This window comes from Oncorhynchus tshawytscha, unplaced genomic scaffold (genome assembly GCF_018296145.1).
Source record: "Oncorhynchus tshawytscha isolate Ot180627B unplaced genomic scaffold, Otsh_v2.0 Un_contig_4685_pilon_pilon, whole genome shotgun sequence".
Lineage (NCBI taxonomy): Eukaryota > Metazoa > Chordata > Actinopteri > Salmoniformes > Salmonidae > Oncorhynchus > Oncorhynchus tshawytscha.
In genome coordinates, this window is record NW_024609567.1 from 170,418 (window position 1) to 188,823 (window position 18,406).

Sequence of the window (18,406 nt, forward strand, 5' to 3'; positions counted from 1 at the left end):
ATAGACAGTGTCTGGTCGGGGAGAGGCGAGACAAGACAGACCCAACAACACCGCGTAGAGTTAGCAAGCCTACAACCGTGGTCGTTCGTTTTTCATACCTAGCTAGTCTTTTCCGAAGTCCAAGAAAGTTATCGTGGGCTAGCTTACTTACGAGTAGAAACGTAACGTTAAACAGAAGGTAAGGCAACGTCAGTTCAAACTAGCTAGCTACTGATGGGTCTGTGTAGCTAGCTGGCTAGCCAGTAGATATCGCACTAACTTTTAACGATGCTTTAGATCTTTATTTAGCTACAGCATCTAATGTTCTGGTACAGCTAAGTTATCTAACTAACGTTAGTGTGACTATATGTACACGATATACTGTCCTGCCAGTGCTACTACGTTAGCTAGCTAGTTAGTTAACGACGTTAGCTACTGTAACTGTATCATAGTGTATGACCTCGGTCCATGAAAACTAGGTTAGTGTCCACTTATCCAAGGACGGCTAGCCTGCACAAAACTTTAACACTTGATGTTAGCTAACGTTAGCTAGATACTTTTTGTTTTTAATGTTACATTCCCTGTTTTAAAGTTGGATTTGAAATATAATAGGTCAGTAGATGCATAGGCAGTTAACTACATCATAATCATGTTGATGTCAACAACTTCTTGGACGAACAGTAGATAACGTTTGCTTAACGTTATAATGATAAATGACAGCTAATTAAGAGGTAACGTTAGCGACATTTACGTAATGGCTGGTTACAATACTTTTGTCGGTGACAATTTGTTATTATACTTGTTTTCTGTCACTGTTGTATTCGGGGTGTATACTTTCACATACCCTGTCCAACCAGCTGTGTTTTTAAAAGGCTGTAAATGATTGACGTTTAATTTGTGCAAGACGATAATATATATGGGCGTGGTTTACTAAGCAAACAGCCAATGACAATGGATTATGTGTAGTCAGTTCAGTACGTTACGTTGTGGGATCGTTCTGCGTATGATGTCGGATGTAATCTGCTGGTGTAGAGACGAAGAAAGAGAGGAGTAGGAGAGAGGGGGAAATTGGTACGTTTCTTGAGGTTGGTCCAATACAAAGTTAAATGATTGTGATGGACATCCATTTCAGGTTTATTCTCAACCAACCCCGTTATTTGTCTGCCTAAGTTGCCTGTTACAATGATGCACTTATCCGAACAATACTGGGCACTGTTGAGACAGGCAGTAAAACGATAATACAGGCTAGGCTGGGGATTTCTAACAACATTTTTCACACAGTTCCGTGTGATTTTAATCGCAATTTACTGCGCTCACTGCAAGCTACTGTAAGAGCTACTGACTAGGTTCATTGTTGCAAGTTTTCATTGTTTGAATTATATGTTTGTATAATGTTGTCTAGTTGATGGCAGCATTTATTTACCCAGTTTGTTTTTGTAGCTAATGTGCTTGGGACTAGGACAATCAAATAGTTTTTATGTTATCGTACAATTCCCTTCGCTTTGTTGCATCTCAGAGCTTATATTGGACTATTTTGAGACCAATGGAGGACCCCTACTTCCTCTGTTGCTGCTAGGTCCATCTACTACTAGAGGCCCAGTGTTGCTGTAAGACAGCTGTTCAGTTAAAATGATAGCTTACTTGCTAAATAAACAAAGCCAATGGCAAATCATAATGTAGGCTAACACCTGTGATGTCATGTGGATGTAGGCTAGCCTATGGCAATGGGTTCCTGTGACTTGGATAGTGTTGGCCTATTCAAACAACACTAGTAGACTATTACCCCAGCCTATAAGAACAGTTATTTAGTTATATTGGTTCCCCCAAACCACATTACGCCACTTTAGATAAATGGAATCCGATGACAAGTCCCTGGCCGATACCCTCAGATGACATCCTTGCTAGTAGAGGAGAGAGTTCTTTCCACAGCCAAGGTGAATATATCGGCCTATCTGTGTGAGAGTCAGCATGTAGCCTATAGTCATGAGTGACTGTGTGTCAGTCTTTGTTGAACTGGTTCACTGTGGTTGCACAACTAGGCCAATGACATAACACTGTCCTTAGCCTCTGCTGTGATGTGTGCAACAAGGCTTCAGCTGGAGTTCATACGTTTGTTTTCCAGATTTCAGCTAAACCGAATGTGTAGGTCTACACATGTTTTGGCATTTAGATGGGCCTTATGTCTCTTGCCTGTTAGCTAAGATGTATGATTAGGGAAGATGTTCAGGCTAGTCTACATATTGGATTCCTCATCATGTTCGTTAAAGATACCTTACTGTACAGCGTAATGATGGCATGCCAGACATAGTTTCAGCTCCAGGTAGGCCTAATGGTTGTTGTGTTCTCTGAATGATTCACCTCTCACCAGGTGTGGGTCCTAAATGGCACCCTATTTACTATATAGTGCACTACTTTTGACCAGGGCCCGTAGGGCTATGTAGGGAATACTATGGTGCCATTGTTTTGGACTGGAGCATCTCATTGGCCTGCTGTAATGGCCTGCTGTAAAGACAGTCCACATCGTTTCTATGTTCAACCTGAGAAAGTAGCCTGCTGTGTGTGAAGTCACCACTTATCGCTTCCACGTAGCCTACTCAAGCTTGATCTGATTTCGGTCTATATGCATTGATGTGTGTGTGTGTGTGTGTGTGTTTCTCTCTCACGTGTGTGTGGGCGTATTGTGTGTTTGTGTGGGATTGTTACTATTGTAGTTTTGAAATGGCAGATTGCATAACATAATCTAGACTAGAGGAGGCCATCATGAGATCTCACTAATTCATCTGGAGATTGGCATCAGGGGGGCAGGGGTAGAGAATTGGGGCAATGATTGGTGTAAGGAAGGGGAGCGAGGAGGGACTTTAATTACAGTAATATTGAGAAGGATGGAATGGTGCTGATCTTCGGAACCTGAGATCTGAGCCTGTATTTATCAAGTGTCTCAAAGTAGGAGTGTTGATCTAGGATCAGTTTAGCCTTTCAGATCATAATGAATCAAATTATTATGGACAGGCAGGATCTGATCCTAGATCAGACACTTCATAAATACGGGCTCTGGATAAGTTGTATTAGTCGTATGTACAGGATACACATGGTATACACCGTCCAACGAAATGCTTACTTAGGACCTCTGCATGTCTCTTCCACCAGTAGGCTGTTTCAGAACAAAGGAGAAAAATCACACAGGCACGGCACAAATTCTGAACATGGCACAAGACCTGAGCAAAAGGAGAGCCTATAGGTGGTCTATGGTTTCAGGCTGCAGCAATAGAAAGAGTGTGAATCTCAGCTCACTGTTAGCATGATCTTCATTGAGTTAACCTGCTGTTGTATGGCTCGCTTTCTTTTCACCATGGTAATCTTGGTATTTCAGCCCCTCTGTGAGTGGTTGCTATTCACCCTGATTAAAGACAGTCCCTGAGATTACCACTGGATTATTCTCTCTCCCTCTCTCTCTCTCCCTCTCTCCTCTCTGTCAAATCACTCGGTTTATGTAAAAGATAGAATTAGGATGATGAAGTCAAATGATTTCCTCTCCGTATTACCTTAAGAGCCCAGTACGATGCTGACGACACTTTGGTGTCACACGTCCACGGGCTCTTAAACTTGTTATGCGTTCTGTATATTTTCCTATGCATTCTCAGGGTAGTGAAGCAGCCCTCCCTACCCTGTCTCCCATGGAGGAAATGGCAGTGTACTAAACCATACACCAGATGTCCAACCCAGCAGATGCACCATTATATCACTACTACCCAGATCAGTGTTACCATATCCAGGCTTAGTTTAGACTACGTCCCAAATGGCACCCTATTCCCTATATTTGGCCTCCCGGAGTGGTGCAGTGGTCTAAGGCACTGCATCTCGGTGCTAGAGTCGTCACTACCGACACTCTGATTTGATTCCAGGCTGTATCACAACCGGCTGTGATTGGGAGTCCCATAGGGCGACACAATTGGTCCAGCGTTGTCCCGGTTTGGCCGGTGTAGGCCGTCATTGTAAATAAGAATTTGTTTTTAACTGACTTGCCTAGTTAAATAAAGGTTAAATGCATAAACATTTAGTGCACTACTTTTGAGAAGGGCCTAATATAATGTCATTTGGGATGCATCCTTATGCAGCTTATGCCACATTAGCAGAGTTTACATTTCTGTGGCTTCTTTGATGTTTTGACATAGTAGCCTAAGTGTTACAAAGAGTGTAGGCTATCAACTTGGCTATGGAGCAGTAGCCTGTATCGAATTAGTCCTAATGCTGTTCCCTGCACAGAAAATGAGGCCGCACAGAATGTATTAGGCCCAATTATATAGCCTAGTGCAGGGATCATCAACTAGATTCAGCAGCAGGCAGATGGTCAGGGGGCCGTTTACATAATTTCTGTAAACGTGCAAATTGACTGCAAGAAGCCCAAACAGATATCATTTGACTAAAATAGTTATTTCAAACCTTGCTTACATTTGTGTATAATCACATATCTCTTTATTATGTGTGGAAATTCTTTGGAAAATATCTCAAGTTAAATTAGAGCTGATTTTGCTGGTGTTTCTAGTCTTATGTCCCTTTTTCTTGCTCAGAAAACTTGGGGGGGGGGGGATAAATTGAACTGCGGGCTGCCAGTTGGGGAACCCTGACTTAGTGTATAACAAAAAAGGTGAGCTGTAAATCAAGTTGTTAGCCTACGCCAAGGCTGTATTTGTCCTGTAGTTAGTCTCTCTGTCTCTAGGCTGTATTTGACCTGTAGTTAGTCTCTCTGTCTCTAGGCTGTATTTGACCTGTAGTTAGTCTCTCTGTCTCTAGGCTGTATTTGACCTGTAGTTAGTCTCTCTGCTCTCTAGGCTGTATTTGTCCTGTAGTTAGTCTCTCTGCTCTCTAGGCTGTATTTGACCTGTAGTTAGTCTCTCTGCTCTCTAGGCTGTATTTGACCTGTAGTTAGTCTCTCTGCTCTCTAGGCTGTATTTGACCTGTAGTTAGTCTCTCTGCTCTCTAGGCTGTATTTGACCTGTAGTTAGTCTCTCTGCTCTCTAGGCTGTATTTGACCTGTAGTTAGTCTCTCTGCTCTCTAGGCTGTATTTGACCTGTAGTTAGTCTCTCTGTCTCTAGGCTGTATTTGACCTGTAGTTAGTCTCTCTGCTCTCTAGGCTGTATTTGACCTGTAGTTAGTCTCTCTGCTCTCTAGGCTGTATTTGACCTGTAGTTAGTCTCTCTGTCTCTAGGCTGTATTTGACCTGTAGTTAGTCTCTCTGCTCTCTAGGCTGTATTTGACCTGTAGTTAGTCTCTCTGCTCTCTAGGCTGTATTTGACCTGTAGTTAGTCTCTCTGCTCTCTAGGCTGTATTTGACCTGTAGTTAGTCTCTCTGCTCTCTAGGCTGTATTTGACCTGTAGTTAGTCTCTCTGCTCTCTAGGCTGTATTTGACCTGTAGTTAGTCTCTCTGCTCTCTAGGCTGTATTTGACCTGTAGTTAGTCTCTCTGCTCTCTAGGCTGTATTTGACCTGTAGTTAGTCTCTCTGCTCTCTAGGCTGTATTTGACCTGTAGTTAGTCTCTCTGCTCTCTAGGCTGTATTTGACCTGTAGTTAGTCTCTCTGCTCTCTAGGCTGTATTTGACCTGTAGTTAGTCTCTCTGCTCTCTAGGCTGTATTTGACCTGTAGTTAGTCTCTCTGCTCTCTAGGCTGTATTTGACCTGTAGTTAGTCTCTCTGCTCTCTAGTCTCTGTCTCTAGGTCACCCATATCCAGTTGTACTGGTGACATAAGCAGCCTCATTCCCTGCCCCTCTTCTTACCCTCTTCTCTCAAGTCTGTGTCAGCCTGTCACTTGTTATACAGGAGAGTGAGTGTAAGGCTTGGGTTTCTCGTCTGATTTTTAATACAGCACATTTTAACTCTTCGCTTAGGCTATATGTTGTTTTGACTGCCTTACAAGGGCAGGCTGGCCCAGAGAAACAGAAGTGAGAGGTACACCGACTCAGCAGTCGGTCGGTCAGAGATTGGGCGTGACCAAAGACACAGATTAGTTGTAGCTACTGTTATCTTCCACTTTCAGCAATTAACCTACATAGCTCTCCTATGTGTTAATATCACATAGCCTAAGTACCAGTGATTTATATGTTTTCAGTGCTTAGGTCATTGTGTTGCCATAGAATGCTCAGGCATCGTGATGCAACAAACAACTTCTAGAACTTGAGTCCAAGTCTAGGGAATTGTGACCAACTTGTTTTGGTTTACACCACTTTCAATGCTACAGCTGGCTAGAGATTAGAAGACAATCTTCCTTCCGGTTCGGTGTGTCAGTTGGTAAGAGTATGGCACTAGCAACACCACAAGTGTGTGTTCAGTTACCACAAGGATCACGTACTTATTCTAAAAGTCACCTTGGATAAGTGTGTGCTAAGTGCTATAGCCTTTTGCAACAGCACACTGGCCTTCTCTGCTCCCTTTTCAAGAAACTAACCTTTGGCTTTCACCAATACCTAAGCATGTTTTAGACCTAGACAGCAGCCAATCCTGAAATGGTGTGATAGGTCAATATGGCTTTGATCTCTCCCCTCTTGACCTCCACAGGAGGGACATGGCCCAGGAGACCAACCAGAACCAAGGGCCGCTGCTCTGCACCACTGGCTGCGGTTTCTACAGCAACCCGCGAAACAATGGCATGTGTTCGATGTGCTACAAGGACTTCCTCCAGAGACAAAACAACAATGGACGAGTCAGTCCACCAGGTGAGTAGGAAAGAGATTCCACAGAGCTTTCCAGTATCTTATTGATGATCATTTAGTTTATCAATCAAAAAAGACCAAAATATTGACACCGACCCTTTTTGACTTTTGACTGAGTGAGCACAATTGCCGATGTTTGGGACTTACTATTTCACAATGAAGTCAGTTTACAAAAAACGACTGAAGTTTGTTTGAAAGACTAATGATAGCGACAGTAACACCAGACAATGACTGTAACTTTAGACAGTCTCGTTTGAGTGAGTGATGTTTGCCACAGATTATCCATTATCTTTAGCAGATACCCAATTAAAAGAAATGTCTTAAAAATGGAAGACAGTCAGGAGGCAAGATCAAGTTGGCCCATTCTAGCCAATGAGAGGGCAGATGCCTGTATGAACAACAGGCACAACTCCAATATAACATATTTTTTCTCTAAGTTTCCGGGATGTCATGTATCCTACTTATATCAGTACACTCGTAACAACCTAAGCATTATAAAATATATATTCTATCAAATAAGCCATTGCATTTTATGTTAATCAAATTCTACAAGTGGTGAAAGAAACACAGCTATTTAGGTGAGGTGCTGGCTAGCGGAGTAGAACACCAGAAACACACAGCTATTTAGGTGAGGTGCTGGCTAGCGGAGTAGAACACCAGAAACACACAGCTATTTAGGTGAAGTGCTGGCTAGCGGAGTAGAACACCAGAAACACACAGCTATTTAGAACACCAGAAACACACAGCTATTTAGGTGAGGTGCTGGCTAGCGGAGTAGAACACCAGAAACACACAGCTATTTAGGTGAGGTGTGCTGGCTAGAACACCAGAAACACACAGCGGAGTAGAACACACAGAAACACACAGCTATTTAGGTGAGGTGCTGGCTAGCGGTAGAACACTAGAAACGGAGTAGAACACCAGAAACACACAGCTATTTAGGTGAGGTGTGCTGGCAGAAACACACAGCTATTTAGGGAGTAGAACACCAGAAACACACAGCTATTTAGGTGAGGTGCTGGCTAGCGGAGTAGAACACCAGAAACACACAGCTATTTAGGTGAGGTGCTGGCTAGCGGAGTAGAACACCAGAAACACACAGCTATTTAGGTGAGGTGCTGGCTAGCGGAGTAGAACACTAGAAACACACAGCTATTTAGGTGAGGTGCTGGCTAGCGGAGTAGAACACCAGAAACACACAGCTATTTAGGTGAGGTGCTGGCTAGCGGAGTAGAACACTTGAAAAATTTAAAGGAGAGCCCACACTCTAGGAGGATCCAATAATTTAATAACCTAATATCCAATGTTTCGACAGACAAGCTGTCTTCATCAGGGTAAGATTTATTCAAATTCTACACTCATTGACCGACATACAAAACCTCCTTGCTTGGTGAGTGACAAATCAAATCAAAACGGCACCTGCTGGAGAAGACAGATTTTGGGCCCAGTTGTCCCTCTTCGCTTTGCCTCTTCCTCTCTGTTTTGGGGCTGCTCTGATTGAAACGTGTGTTGTCATTGCAGTGTCGTCCTCTGCGGCGGTTAGCAGCCTGGGGGAGTCCCTCCTAGCCCAGTGCTCAGAGAGCAGTACTGTAGACGTGCCGTCATCCACGACCCACACAGACACCAGGATGAACAGGTACAGTAGGTATAGAGCTACTCTTCTCTGAAACACGCTATAAGCATGATCACACCTCTACCACCATGTCTACGGTGTAGCTGCCAAGCCAGCCATGCAACATACAGTATAGGATACACAGGCCATGTGGAAATCAATGTAATAAAGTAGCCTATGTGAAACGTTGGTTCACTAGATATACATAGTTATTACTGTACGTACGCAATGCCAAAAAACCCACATGGCAATCCTGCATACTTGCACACCAGTTTATAGCTGTGGGGCTGCCCACATCTGAGTATTTTTGCTATGCAACTGTGTAGAGTCATTTTGCGTCGCTATTTGTAGTTCTTGCATTGCTTACTACGTATGGTCAAGGCTAGTATGACGGTGGATTCCCAGGCTTTAATTATTATTTTAAACCTGGATCATTTATTTCCTGTTACAAAATTCAGAGATGTGTTCTTTTAAATTAGTGTGTCAATCATTAAGTGGTTTCTCAGCGGAAGTGAAGGTTATTTTTGCACCATGGTCTTCCTGTACCCCATTGAAGTACAGTACAAGGAAGTCAATCATCTATAGTTCTGTCTGAATAGTGATGTCATCTCCCTGGACGCTTCTGTCTCTTCTATGAGACAGATTCCACTTGCCATGTCTGTTTCCCCCAGTGTGTGTGTGTTAAAGACACGAGACATTCTGTGGTTATCTAATGAGCTCTGTCTTTGTCTATCTGTACCGTACTTAGCCCTGCCCAAATCTACAGGGACACTGTTTTCTCAAACCCACAGAAAATGATTTGAATTTTTTTTTTAAATCACTGTATAGAATTGAGTTCTGCTCATTTCTCTACGGTCGTTACGGTTTTATCCATTTTTAATACACTTTTTATTGCTTCAACATTGAAAGCTTGTAGCTCTATCTATAACCACAGAGACCCTATTATGAAGCCACAGTGGACAGCTGCCACTAGGTCTTTCTGGATAAGAGGGTCTGCTAAATGCCTCATGTGAATGCCAATCATTCTGACTGTCTGACAGTGAGGTGGGCATTAGTGGTGAAATGCTTTGTAGTATGATTGCCATAGTTGATGATGAGCCGCATGTCATTGGATTTTAGTCCGTTTTCTTCCTTCAGTGCATTTTCAGAAACATCCTGAATAGGATGAAATTGAAGTCTTCAAGTGTACCATTTTCATAATACTGTATATAGCTAGTCTTCTAATCTACACTACCAACTGATGGATCATGCTTTAGGCTAATTGAACACTGACATTCCCCCCCCAGGGTTGTATCTAGCCAGTCACTCTTAACGACAGCACCAGCTACTCATTCAGAAGAGGAGAGGACAGCCAAGTCTGAAGAAGACCTGAAAACAGAAGAGATACAAGGTGTGTATTACCAGCGTGTTTCACACAAACCTTTTCTCATAGGGACGAGTCAATCCTCATTTGAGATGTGCGCGTGTAACTCACATTTCTGTGCTAGATGTCATTGACATGAATTGACATGTTCTCATTGACATCAATGCATGGTATACATAAGACTTGAGTTATGCAGGCGACTCTCAAGTTAGGATTCAGACAATAGTTCTGTTGCTTTGCTACCCTCTCATGTTCCTGTGAATAGCCTGAGGTCTCTCACACACCAAATGTGGGCTCACTACCATGGGAACCCTTCACCTCATACCCTCTTGCAGTCAATCTCAGTCCGTGGGGTGGTTTTACACACAGACGCACATTGTTGTCCCATCTCTATTTGCTTAGAAATCGGTAGTAGAGAAAGCCCAAAGTTCAGCCTAGGGATTTCAGGAAGGATTTCAGACACAATCCTCTCCTGCTGGATTACAGTTACACTGGTTCTCTAGTGTTTCCGTCTACCCTCTTCTACAACAGTTACACTGGTTCTCTAGTGTTTCTGTCTACCCTCTTCTACAACAGTTACACTGGTTCTCTAGTGTTTCCGTCTACCCTCTTCTACAACAGTTACACTGGTTCTCTAGTGTTTCCGTCTACCCTCTTCTACAACAGTTACACTGGTTCTCTAGTGTTTCCGTCTACCCTCTTCTACAACAGTTACACTGGTTCTCTAGTGTTTCCGTCTACCCTCTTCTACAACAGTTACACTGGTTCTCAACCCTCTTCTACAACAGTTACACTGGTTCTCTAGTGTTTCCGTCTACCCTCTTCTACAACAGTTACACTGGTTCTCTAGTGTTTCCGTCTACCCTCTTCTACAACAGTTACACTGGTTCTCTAGTGTTTCCGTCTACCCTCTTCTACAACAGTTACACTGGTTCTCTAGTGTTTCTGTCTACCCTCTTCTACAACAGTTACACTGGTTCTCTAGTGTTTCTGTCTTTCACTATGGGATACGCCCCCAGCGTTTGATATATATATAGCACAGGGCAGTCGGTCGTCAGAATAAGCTTGTCTGGCAATACAGGAGTCAGTATATCCCATAGTGAAATACTGAAACTAATACTTAAGAGAACTATAGATTACAACTGTAACCCTGGTTCTCTGATAGTATGAGTGAAGTATTTCACTAGAACACCCTCCTTGCATGAGTGGGGAAGAGGTGTGGCTTATTCTTGAATGACTCAGATGTTGTGTTATAGAGTATAGGGTAGGAGGGACACCCTTTCCCTACTCGCACGTCTCGACGTCCAGCCAATCATGGCTGGTGTAGTAAGGCTTCTGACGGATACACTGAGGGCGTATCCCATAGTGAAATACCTCACTCATACTATCAGAGAACCGGGGTTACAGTCATAACCTATAGGTCTCTAGTGTTTCTGTCTTCTAGAACAGTTACAGTACATATAACCAATTCAACATTTATTAAAGAGGAACCGTGTTAGAAGGGTAGAAAATACCCCAAAGTGTTAAGCTTTTAGTCTTGAAATTACAAACCAGTCGCTAAAGTTTGTCTCTGTGTGTGTGTGTCTGTGTGCAGAGCGAACACCATGTAGAGCAGCTGTAGAAAGTGAACAGCAGGAGCCCAGCACAGCAGGTAGCTCAGAGACTTTCCCTGATAGACAGGACAGTCAGCCAGTGAAAAGCCAGGATAGCCAGGACAGGAAGTCAGTCAGAAGGCCTGCCCCAGAGGACAGCTCTCGCAAGAGGAAGCTAGAGGAGCCACATGGAGAGAAGGGTGAGTGAGGACAATCGTGACAAATAGCACCCTATTCCCAATGTGTAGTGCACTATTTCTGACCATGGCCTATGGGGACCTGGTCTGAAGTAGTGCACTACTGTGTATATAGGGAATAGTGTGCCTTTTGGGACGCACACGGACAGAACAGACGGCTGTCAATGGTTGTTATAATGGCTTATAAGCTTTTAGAGAGTGGATTGAGTGAGTTCTAGAGAGCAGTGAGAGTCTGAGAACAGCTGCTAGTTGCTTTCCCTGTACCAAGGGTGGCCAAAACCTGGGTTGTATTCATAAGTGCACACCGTAGCAAAATGTTTTGCAATGAAAAATGAAAACAAGCGTTTCTTAATGAACAAGTTCAGGTACTCCCCGTTTCGGTACATTTCCTTCCGTTTGGTTTCTACTTAATCCCAATGGCCACCTTTCCTTATCTCCTTTCCCCCATGACCACTGATCTTCCATGTCGCCATGGGTGAAAGGGTATTGTAGAAACCCCATCCACTACTATTCAAAGGTAATGAAGAACGGATGCTCTTTGAGAGGACTGGGACACAGTCCCAATCTTCAGGCCCCTTCTAAAAATCATCCCTTCATATCCATATGGTCAAGACTGTACAATATGGGTTTTGTATAAACTTAAAAAGGACACGTGTATATAAAAATGTTTACTTTGTTAATAGGAGGAAAAAATATCAAGATACGAACAATAAAGGAACTGGTTAGTACTTTAACACTTCATTCTTACAGTTGAATGCTTACTGTGTGATACGTTTACCCAAAGGCAAGTACTAGCACCATGCAATAACCCAGTCACTTCTGTTGTGACTTCTCTTCTCCATGACAGGGAAAGGGCGCTGGCTTTGTGCCAGATAAGATAAGCTTTTCTACCCATTATGTTCAAAAGTGAATCTAAACAAAGAAAAGCAAATGTGTTGTAAAAATGTCAATTTTCGGCTGTTTTTTTATTTTTCCTACTGAAAATATGTTGTGGCAACAAGCATAGTAGGCTTCCGCTTCGATCACACTGACAGTGTCCTTGCGCAAAATAGTACGCAACATCTGGATATGTATGTTCCGAATGTTCAACATTCACCTTTGCTACCATTTCTGTCATGTCGTCTACGCAGACAGTTTGACACATCGATAAATCCACCGTATGCACAACACTGAACGCTCTGCAATGCTGCAAGGCAAACGCAGTGTTTTCATTGGAAATGAATGTACTTCTGGTGTACCAAAATGCAATGACTCTGTCTGTGTGATGGAAGCGTTAGTCTGTAGCACAGTGAATTGTAGTGCCATCTCCTGAAATGCATGGGTATTGGGAATTTCTTTAAAGCTGCAGCAGTATTGCTGAGAAGGTGAGACTGTAAAGTTGTTGTTCTGTGTGATCCATCCAGTGTCTGTATCGGTATCCGAGGACACGGACCAGGCCTCGGTAGACGGACAGGACAAACCCTCGGACTCGGACCAACCCAAAGCCGCCAAGAAGAATCGCTGCTTCTCCTGCCGCAAGAAAGTTGGCCTCACGGGTAAGGTTCTGACACATTCTCCTGTTGGCTTAGTGCAGTGACTTAATAGTTCCCATTTTCTCGCTCTGTCTCTGTATGTACTTTATATCCTGGAGATACATTTGGCGGTCAGCCATTTTCTTTTTTCTTTTACCTTCAAACTCTTCCGTCTGTGTTCCCAGGCTTCGACTGCCGATGCGGCAACGTGTTCTGCAGCATGCACCGGTACTCAGACGTTCACAACTGCACTTTCAACTACAAGGCCGACGCAGCGGAGAAGATCAGGAAAGCGAACCCTGTCTGCGTCGGGGAGAAGATACAGAAGATCTGAAGGTTTGCTGAGAATCGATGTCCACCCGGAAGCCTGCGCTTTTAGATGACCCATCAACCACCTCTTCCTTTCTCCGTTTCCTCTTTTGATTTGAAGTTGTTTATGTGAGCAACGCTCCATTCCCATCGGACACTTTAAAATCATGCATGTCAGCTGCAAAAACTATGTCTTTGTAAATGTATTTTTACTTAACCTGTTTCCTTTTGTAGTTTTAATTATTTTATCCCTTAAATGTTGTGGTTTATGAAAAATCTGAAGATTTAAACCGTTACAATATTTAGAATGATTAAATGGGCTTTAATTACTTTGTTGGCTACTACTGGAAAGGCTGTGTTTTTCTGGTGTTAAAAAAAAATACAAAAAACAAGCATGTTAAAAAGCATCAAGGATCTTTCCATTCCTCGTTTTGGACTGTATGTAGCCTGACAAAGACGACGGAACAGATTGTGTTTTACATTATCAGCGAGAGAGCAGAAACCAGGATTGTGCCGTTGCTCCCAGACCTTTTTGTATAATTGAGTCATTTTAAAGACTGTGTGATCTGCTGTGTAAACTCTTTTATGTTTAATGTTTATCATATGATTATGAATAGCCTGTATGCATGTTTCCGGTTGTGCGTTTGAGGATTATAAAGTTCATTTATGGGTGCACAGGAGTATGACCCGAATCTATTGTTCTGTATTTATGTTAGTTTATTCACTGTCTTAACTTTGATCTGAATAAAGCTCTAACACATTTTTGAAAATTTGAAACGTTATGCATTTGGTACAATTTTCTCAGAAAACAAATGAAGTAAAGTAAGGTCCAAAAAGTGCTTTTGGATGTTAATGAGTACTGTCATATAATGCCTTTATACAGGCAGCCCAATTCTGATATTTTTTTATTACTCACTTGCATTTTGACCAGTCAGATCAGCTCTGAAAAATATGACCGAAAAGATTTTGTGATTGATCAAAATACCAATTTGTGGGAAAAAGATCAGGATTGTGCTGCCTGTGTAAACGCAGTTTAACAGTCTACTTCATTGATATCACAAAATAACGTCACTCGTAACTTTTAACTTTTTTAATAGGGTAATATTTATCACACCCCAATCAATAAAGGGTAATCAGTTCTAGACCGCATAATTTTTGCTGAGTCATTTTCATTTTTGGGTTAACAGTTCTTGAAAAAGGGTGGATATAAGAGAGCGTTTCCTATTGGTCGTTGGTTCATTCTGTGGGAGGCGGGCTGTCCTATGGCTGCGGTCAACATCTGGAAGAAGTTACTCACGCTGTTGCTTACCTTGGAAAGTATACCGGAGTACAACTGCAATTTCAAAATGTCTTTTGTAAAAATTGACGAAAAGTCCGACTTCTCCTATCACAATTTACCATATGGCGTGTTCTCGACACCGGAAAATGTGAGTATGACGCTAAATGTGTTGTACTTTTAGTTGAATCGGTTTTCCTACACCGTCTCCTGTGCCATAAAACTAGGGCATGTAAATAGATTTTCTTGGGATAAAATGTTACAAACCACTGTGGAAACGTGAGGTTCTCTTGGATGAAACATTGTAGTTTACAAAGTAGCTTCTCCAATATCGTTCCATTTTGGTATTTCATTCCTGTTTACTGTTTTCACAAATGTCTCGTGTCACTTAGCCCAGGCACCGGATTGGGGTTGCGATTGGCGATCAGATTTTGGATTTGAGCGTTATAAAATCACTCTTCAGAGGCCCTGTGCTCTCCAATCACCAGGATGTGTTTGACCAGGTAAGGCCATCAAAATGTATAATGCTCCGCAATGTCTCGTATTGATGGTTGATATTTCTTATCGGCACTGATGGCAATATACATTATGCATTCACCTGGAAATGTAACATGGCACGTTTACTATGTATCTCCACTAGTTTACTTACAGCTACATGGGCCTACTTTATGTAGCCAATAGTGCAGCATGCTAGGAGGGTAGGTCTATTCAATGGCCACGATGCACTGCTTCTCTTCCTTGAGAAAATCCATACCTGAGTCATCAATTAGAATGTATGCTTCATATATTGTGGACTATACAGTACATTAAATCTACAAGCGAGTAGTGTGAATTGGTTTGGAGTGTCTCCTCTCGCCCTCTGCCTGTGAATGGGTCCCTAATACTACTATTTTTTTTAAACCTTTATTTAACTAGGAAAGTCAGTTAAGAACAAATTCTTATTTTCAATGACGGCCTAGGAACAGTGGGTTAGCTGCCTGTTCAGGGGCAGAATGACAGAATTGTACCTTGTCAGCTCGGGGGTTTGAACTTGCAACCTTCCGGTTACTAGTCCAACGCTCTAAACACTAGGCTACCCTGGAGGCCTTGTGTGCTGCTGCCTCCCAACTGTCTCCCCCCTTCAGCTGGGTGCTGCTCTGACATAACAGGATCCGTTAAAGCACAATGGTGAATTCCTACTTGGAATTGTCTTTCGCCTGTCCAGTTCTGTCACATTAGTGCTGATGGGGGAATGAGACAAGGAGAGAAAGCCTCATCATGCTGTTGAAATCACACGAGGTATCAACAGGAAATGAAAGAAGAAGAATATTTTCTATCATGATTTCACTCCTTGAATTCAATCTTAAATGCACAGGTTCCCCTGAGGATATTTTCACTCCTGGAACCCGGTTCCCCACATTTCCACCCCTGGGGGCGTCAATGAAGAGACCTGCTTGCATGAGTGAGAGCTGCCCCCACACCAACGTCAAAACAAATTGGACTTGCATTCAACTTGCAAACATGCCTGTTTTCTCTTGAAGTTTCTTCCTTTTAGGTTGTTTTTCCTTGCCACTGTGCTGATACTTGCTCCTCGGGGGTCCAGGCTGGGTTACTTGTTATGAGGGCTATATACAGTATAAAATCAAATAATACTTTAGATTTGTATGCGTTTCCTCCATCATATGTTCCAACCTCTCGACTAGCCGACCCTGAATGCGTTCATGGGTCTGGGGTACGAGGCATGGAGGGAGGCCAGGAGGAGTCTACAGCAGCTGCTGTCTGCCAACGAGACCACGCTCAGAGACGACGTCAGCCTCAGGAGCAGGTCAGCCTCCAGCACTTCTGTAGCACTTTTTTACAATTATTGGATTTTGCCTTCTATACTCTATAACACTTCTATATTCTATGACACTTCTATATTCTATAACACTTCTATATTCTAAAACACTTCTATACTCTATAACACTTCTATACTCTATAACACTTCTATACTCTATAACACTTCTATACTCTATAACACTTCTATATTCTATAACACCTCTATATTCTATAACACTTCTATATTCTAAAACACTTCTATACTCTATAACACTTCTATATTCTATGACACTTCTATATTCTATGACACTTCTATATTCTATAACACTTCTATACTCTATAACACTTCTATACTCTATAACACTTCTATATTCCATAACACTTCTATATTCTATGACATTTCTATATTCTATAATACTTCTATATTCTAAAGCACTTCTATACTCTAAAACACTTCTATACTCTAACACTTCTATACTCTATAACACGTCTATATTCTATACCACTTCTATATTCTAAAACACTTCTATACTCTATAACACTTCTATACTCTATAACACTTCTATATTCTATGACACTTCTATATTCTATAACACTTCTATATTCTATAACACTTCTATACTCTATAACACTTCTATACTCTATAACACTTCTATATTCTATGACATTTCTATATTCTATAATACTTCTATATTCTAAAACACTTCTATACTCTAACACTTCTATACTCTATAACACTTCTATATTCTATACCACTTCTATATTCTAAAACACTTCTATACTCTATAACACTTCTATACTCTATAACACTTCTATATTCTATAACACTTCTATATTCTATGACACTTCTATATTCTATAACACTTCTATATTCTAAAACACTTCTATACTCTAAAACACTTCTATACTCTATAACACTTCTATACCCTATAACACTTCTATATTCTATAACACTTCTATACTCTATAACACTTCTATACTCTATAACACTTCTATATTCTATGACATTTCTATATTCTATAATACTTCTATATTCTAAAACACTTCTATACTCTAACACTTCTATACTCTATAACACTTCTATATTCTATACCACTTCTATATTCTAAAACACTTCTATACTCTATAACACTTCTATACTCTATAACACTTCTATATTCTATAACACTTCTATATTCTATGACACTTCTATATTCTATGACACTTCTATATTCTATAACACTTCTATATTCTAAAACACTTCTATACTCTAAAACACTTCTATACTCTATAACACGTCTATACTCTATAACACTTCTATATTCTATAACACTTCTATATTCTATGACACTTCTATATTCTATAACACTTCTATATTTATAACACTTCTATACTCTATAACACTTCTATATTCTATGACATTTCTATATTCTATAATACTTCTATATTCTAAAACACTTCTATACTCTTAACACTTCTATACTCTATAACACTTCTATATTCTATACCACTTCTATATTCTAAAACACTTCTATACTCTATAACACTTCTATACTCTATAACACTTCTATATTCTATAACACTTCTATATTCTATGACACTTCTATATTCTATGACACTTCTATATTCTATAACACTTCTATATTCTAAAACACTTCTATACTCTAAAACACTTCTATACTCTATAACACTTCTATACTCTATAACACTTCTATATTCTATAACACTTCTATACTCTATAACATTTCTATACTCTATAACACTTCTATATTCTATGACATTTCTATATTCTATAATACTTCTATATTCTAAAACACTTCTATACTCTAACACTTCTATACTCTATAACACTTCTATATTCTATACCACTTCTATATTCTAAAACACTTCTATACTCTATAACACTTCTATATTCTATAACACTTCTATATTCTATAAGACTTCTATATTCTATGACACTTCTATATTCTATGACACTTCTATATTCTATAACACTTCTATATTCTAAAACACTTCTATACTCTAAAACACTTCTATACTCTATAACACTTCTATACTCTATAACCCTTCTATATTCTATAAC

General features: G+C 41.0%; 2 protein-coding genes across 5 annotated transcripts in view; both read left to right on the forward strand.

Annotated features, from left to right (window-relative positions):
* Nucleotides 1-3: 3 nt before the first annotated feature.
* zfand6 (zinc finger, AN1-type domain 6) lies at nucleotides 4-14,048 on the forward strand. 4 transcript variants are annotated; one of them, XM_042315938.1, is made up of 7 exons: nucleotides 4-178; nucleotides 6,533-6,690; nucleotides 8,209-8,323; nucleotides 9,586-9,689; nucleotides 11,257-11,454; nucleotides 12,855-12,986; nucleotides 13,148-14,048. In XM_042315938.1, exons 2-7 carry the CDS (start codon nucleotides 6,540-6,542, stop codon nucleotides 13,294-13,296), a joined length of 849 nt encoding a protein of 282 aa, XP_042171872.1. In that variant the 5' UTR covers nucleotides 4-178; nucleotides 6,533-6,539; the 3' UTR covers nucleotides 13,297-14,048. The 4 variants fall into 4 exon arrangements, with proteins under 4 accessions (XP_042171872.1, XP_024264349.2, XP_042171874.1 ...); XM_042315940.1 differs by lacking the exon at nucleotides 4-178 and adding an exon at nucleotides 829-1,064; XM_042315939.1 differs by lacking the exon at nucleotides 4-178 and adding an exon at nucleotides 830-1,050.
* A 458-nt stretch (nucleotides 14,049-14,506) lies between these two features.
* fah (fumarylacetoacetate hydrolase (fumarylacetoacetase)) overlaps nucleotides 14,507-18,406 on the forward strand; it is a 36,742-nt gene continuing 32,842 nt past the window's right edge. The window contains exons 1-3 of the mRNA XM_042315937.1: nucleotides 14,507-14,698; nucleotides 14,940-15,050; nucleotides 16,230-16,351. Coding sequence (XP_042171871.1) covers nucleotides 14,534-14,698; nucleotides 14,940-15,050; nucleotides 16,230-16,351 — 398 coding nt within the window. The 5' untranslated portion in view covers nucleotides 14,507-14,533. The remainder of the gene's footprint in view (nucleotides 14,699-14,939; nucleotides 15,051-16,229; nucleotides 16,352-18,406) is intronic.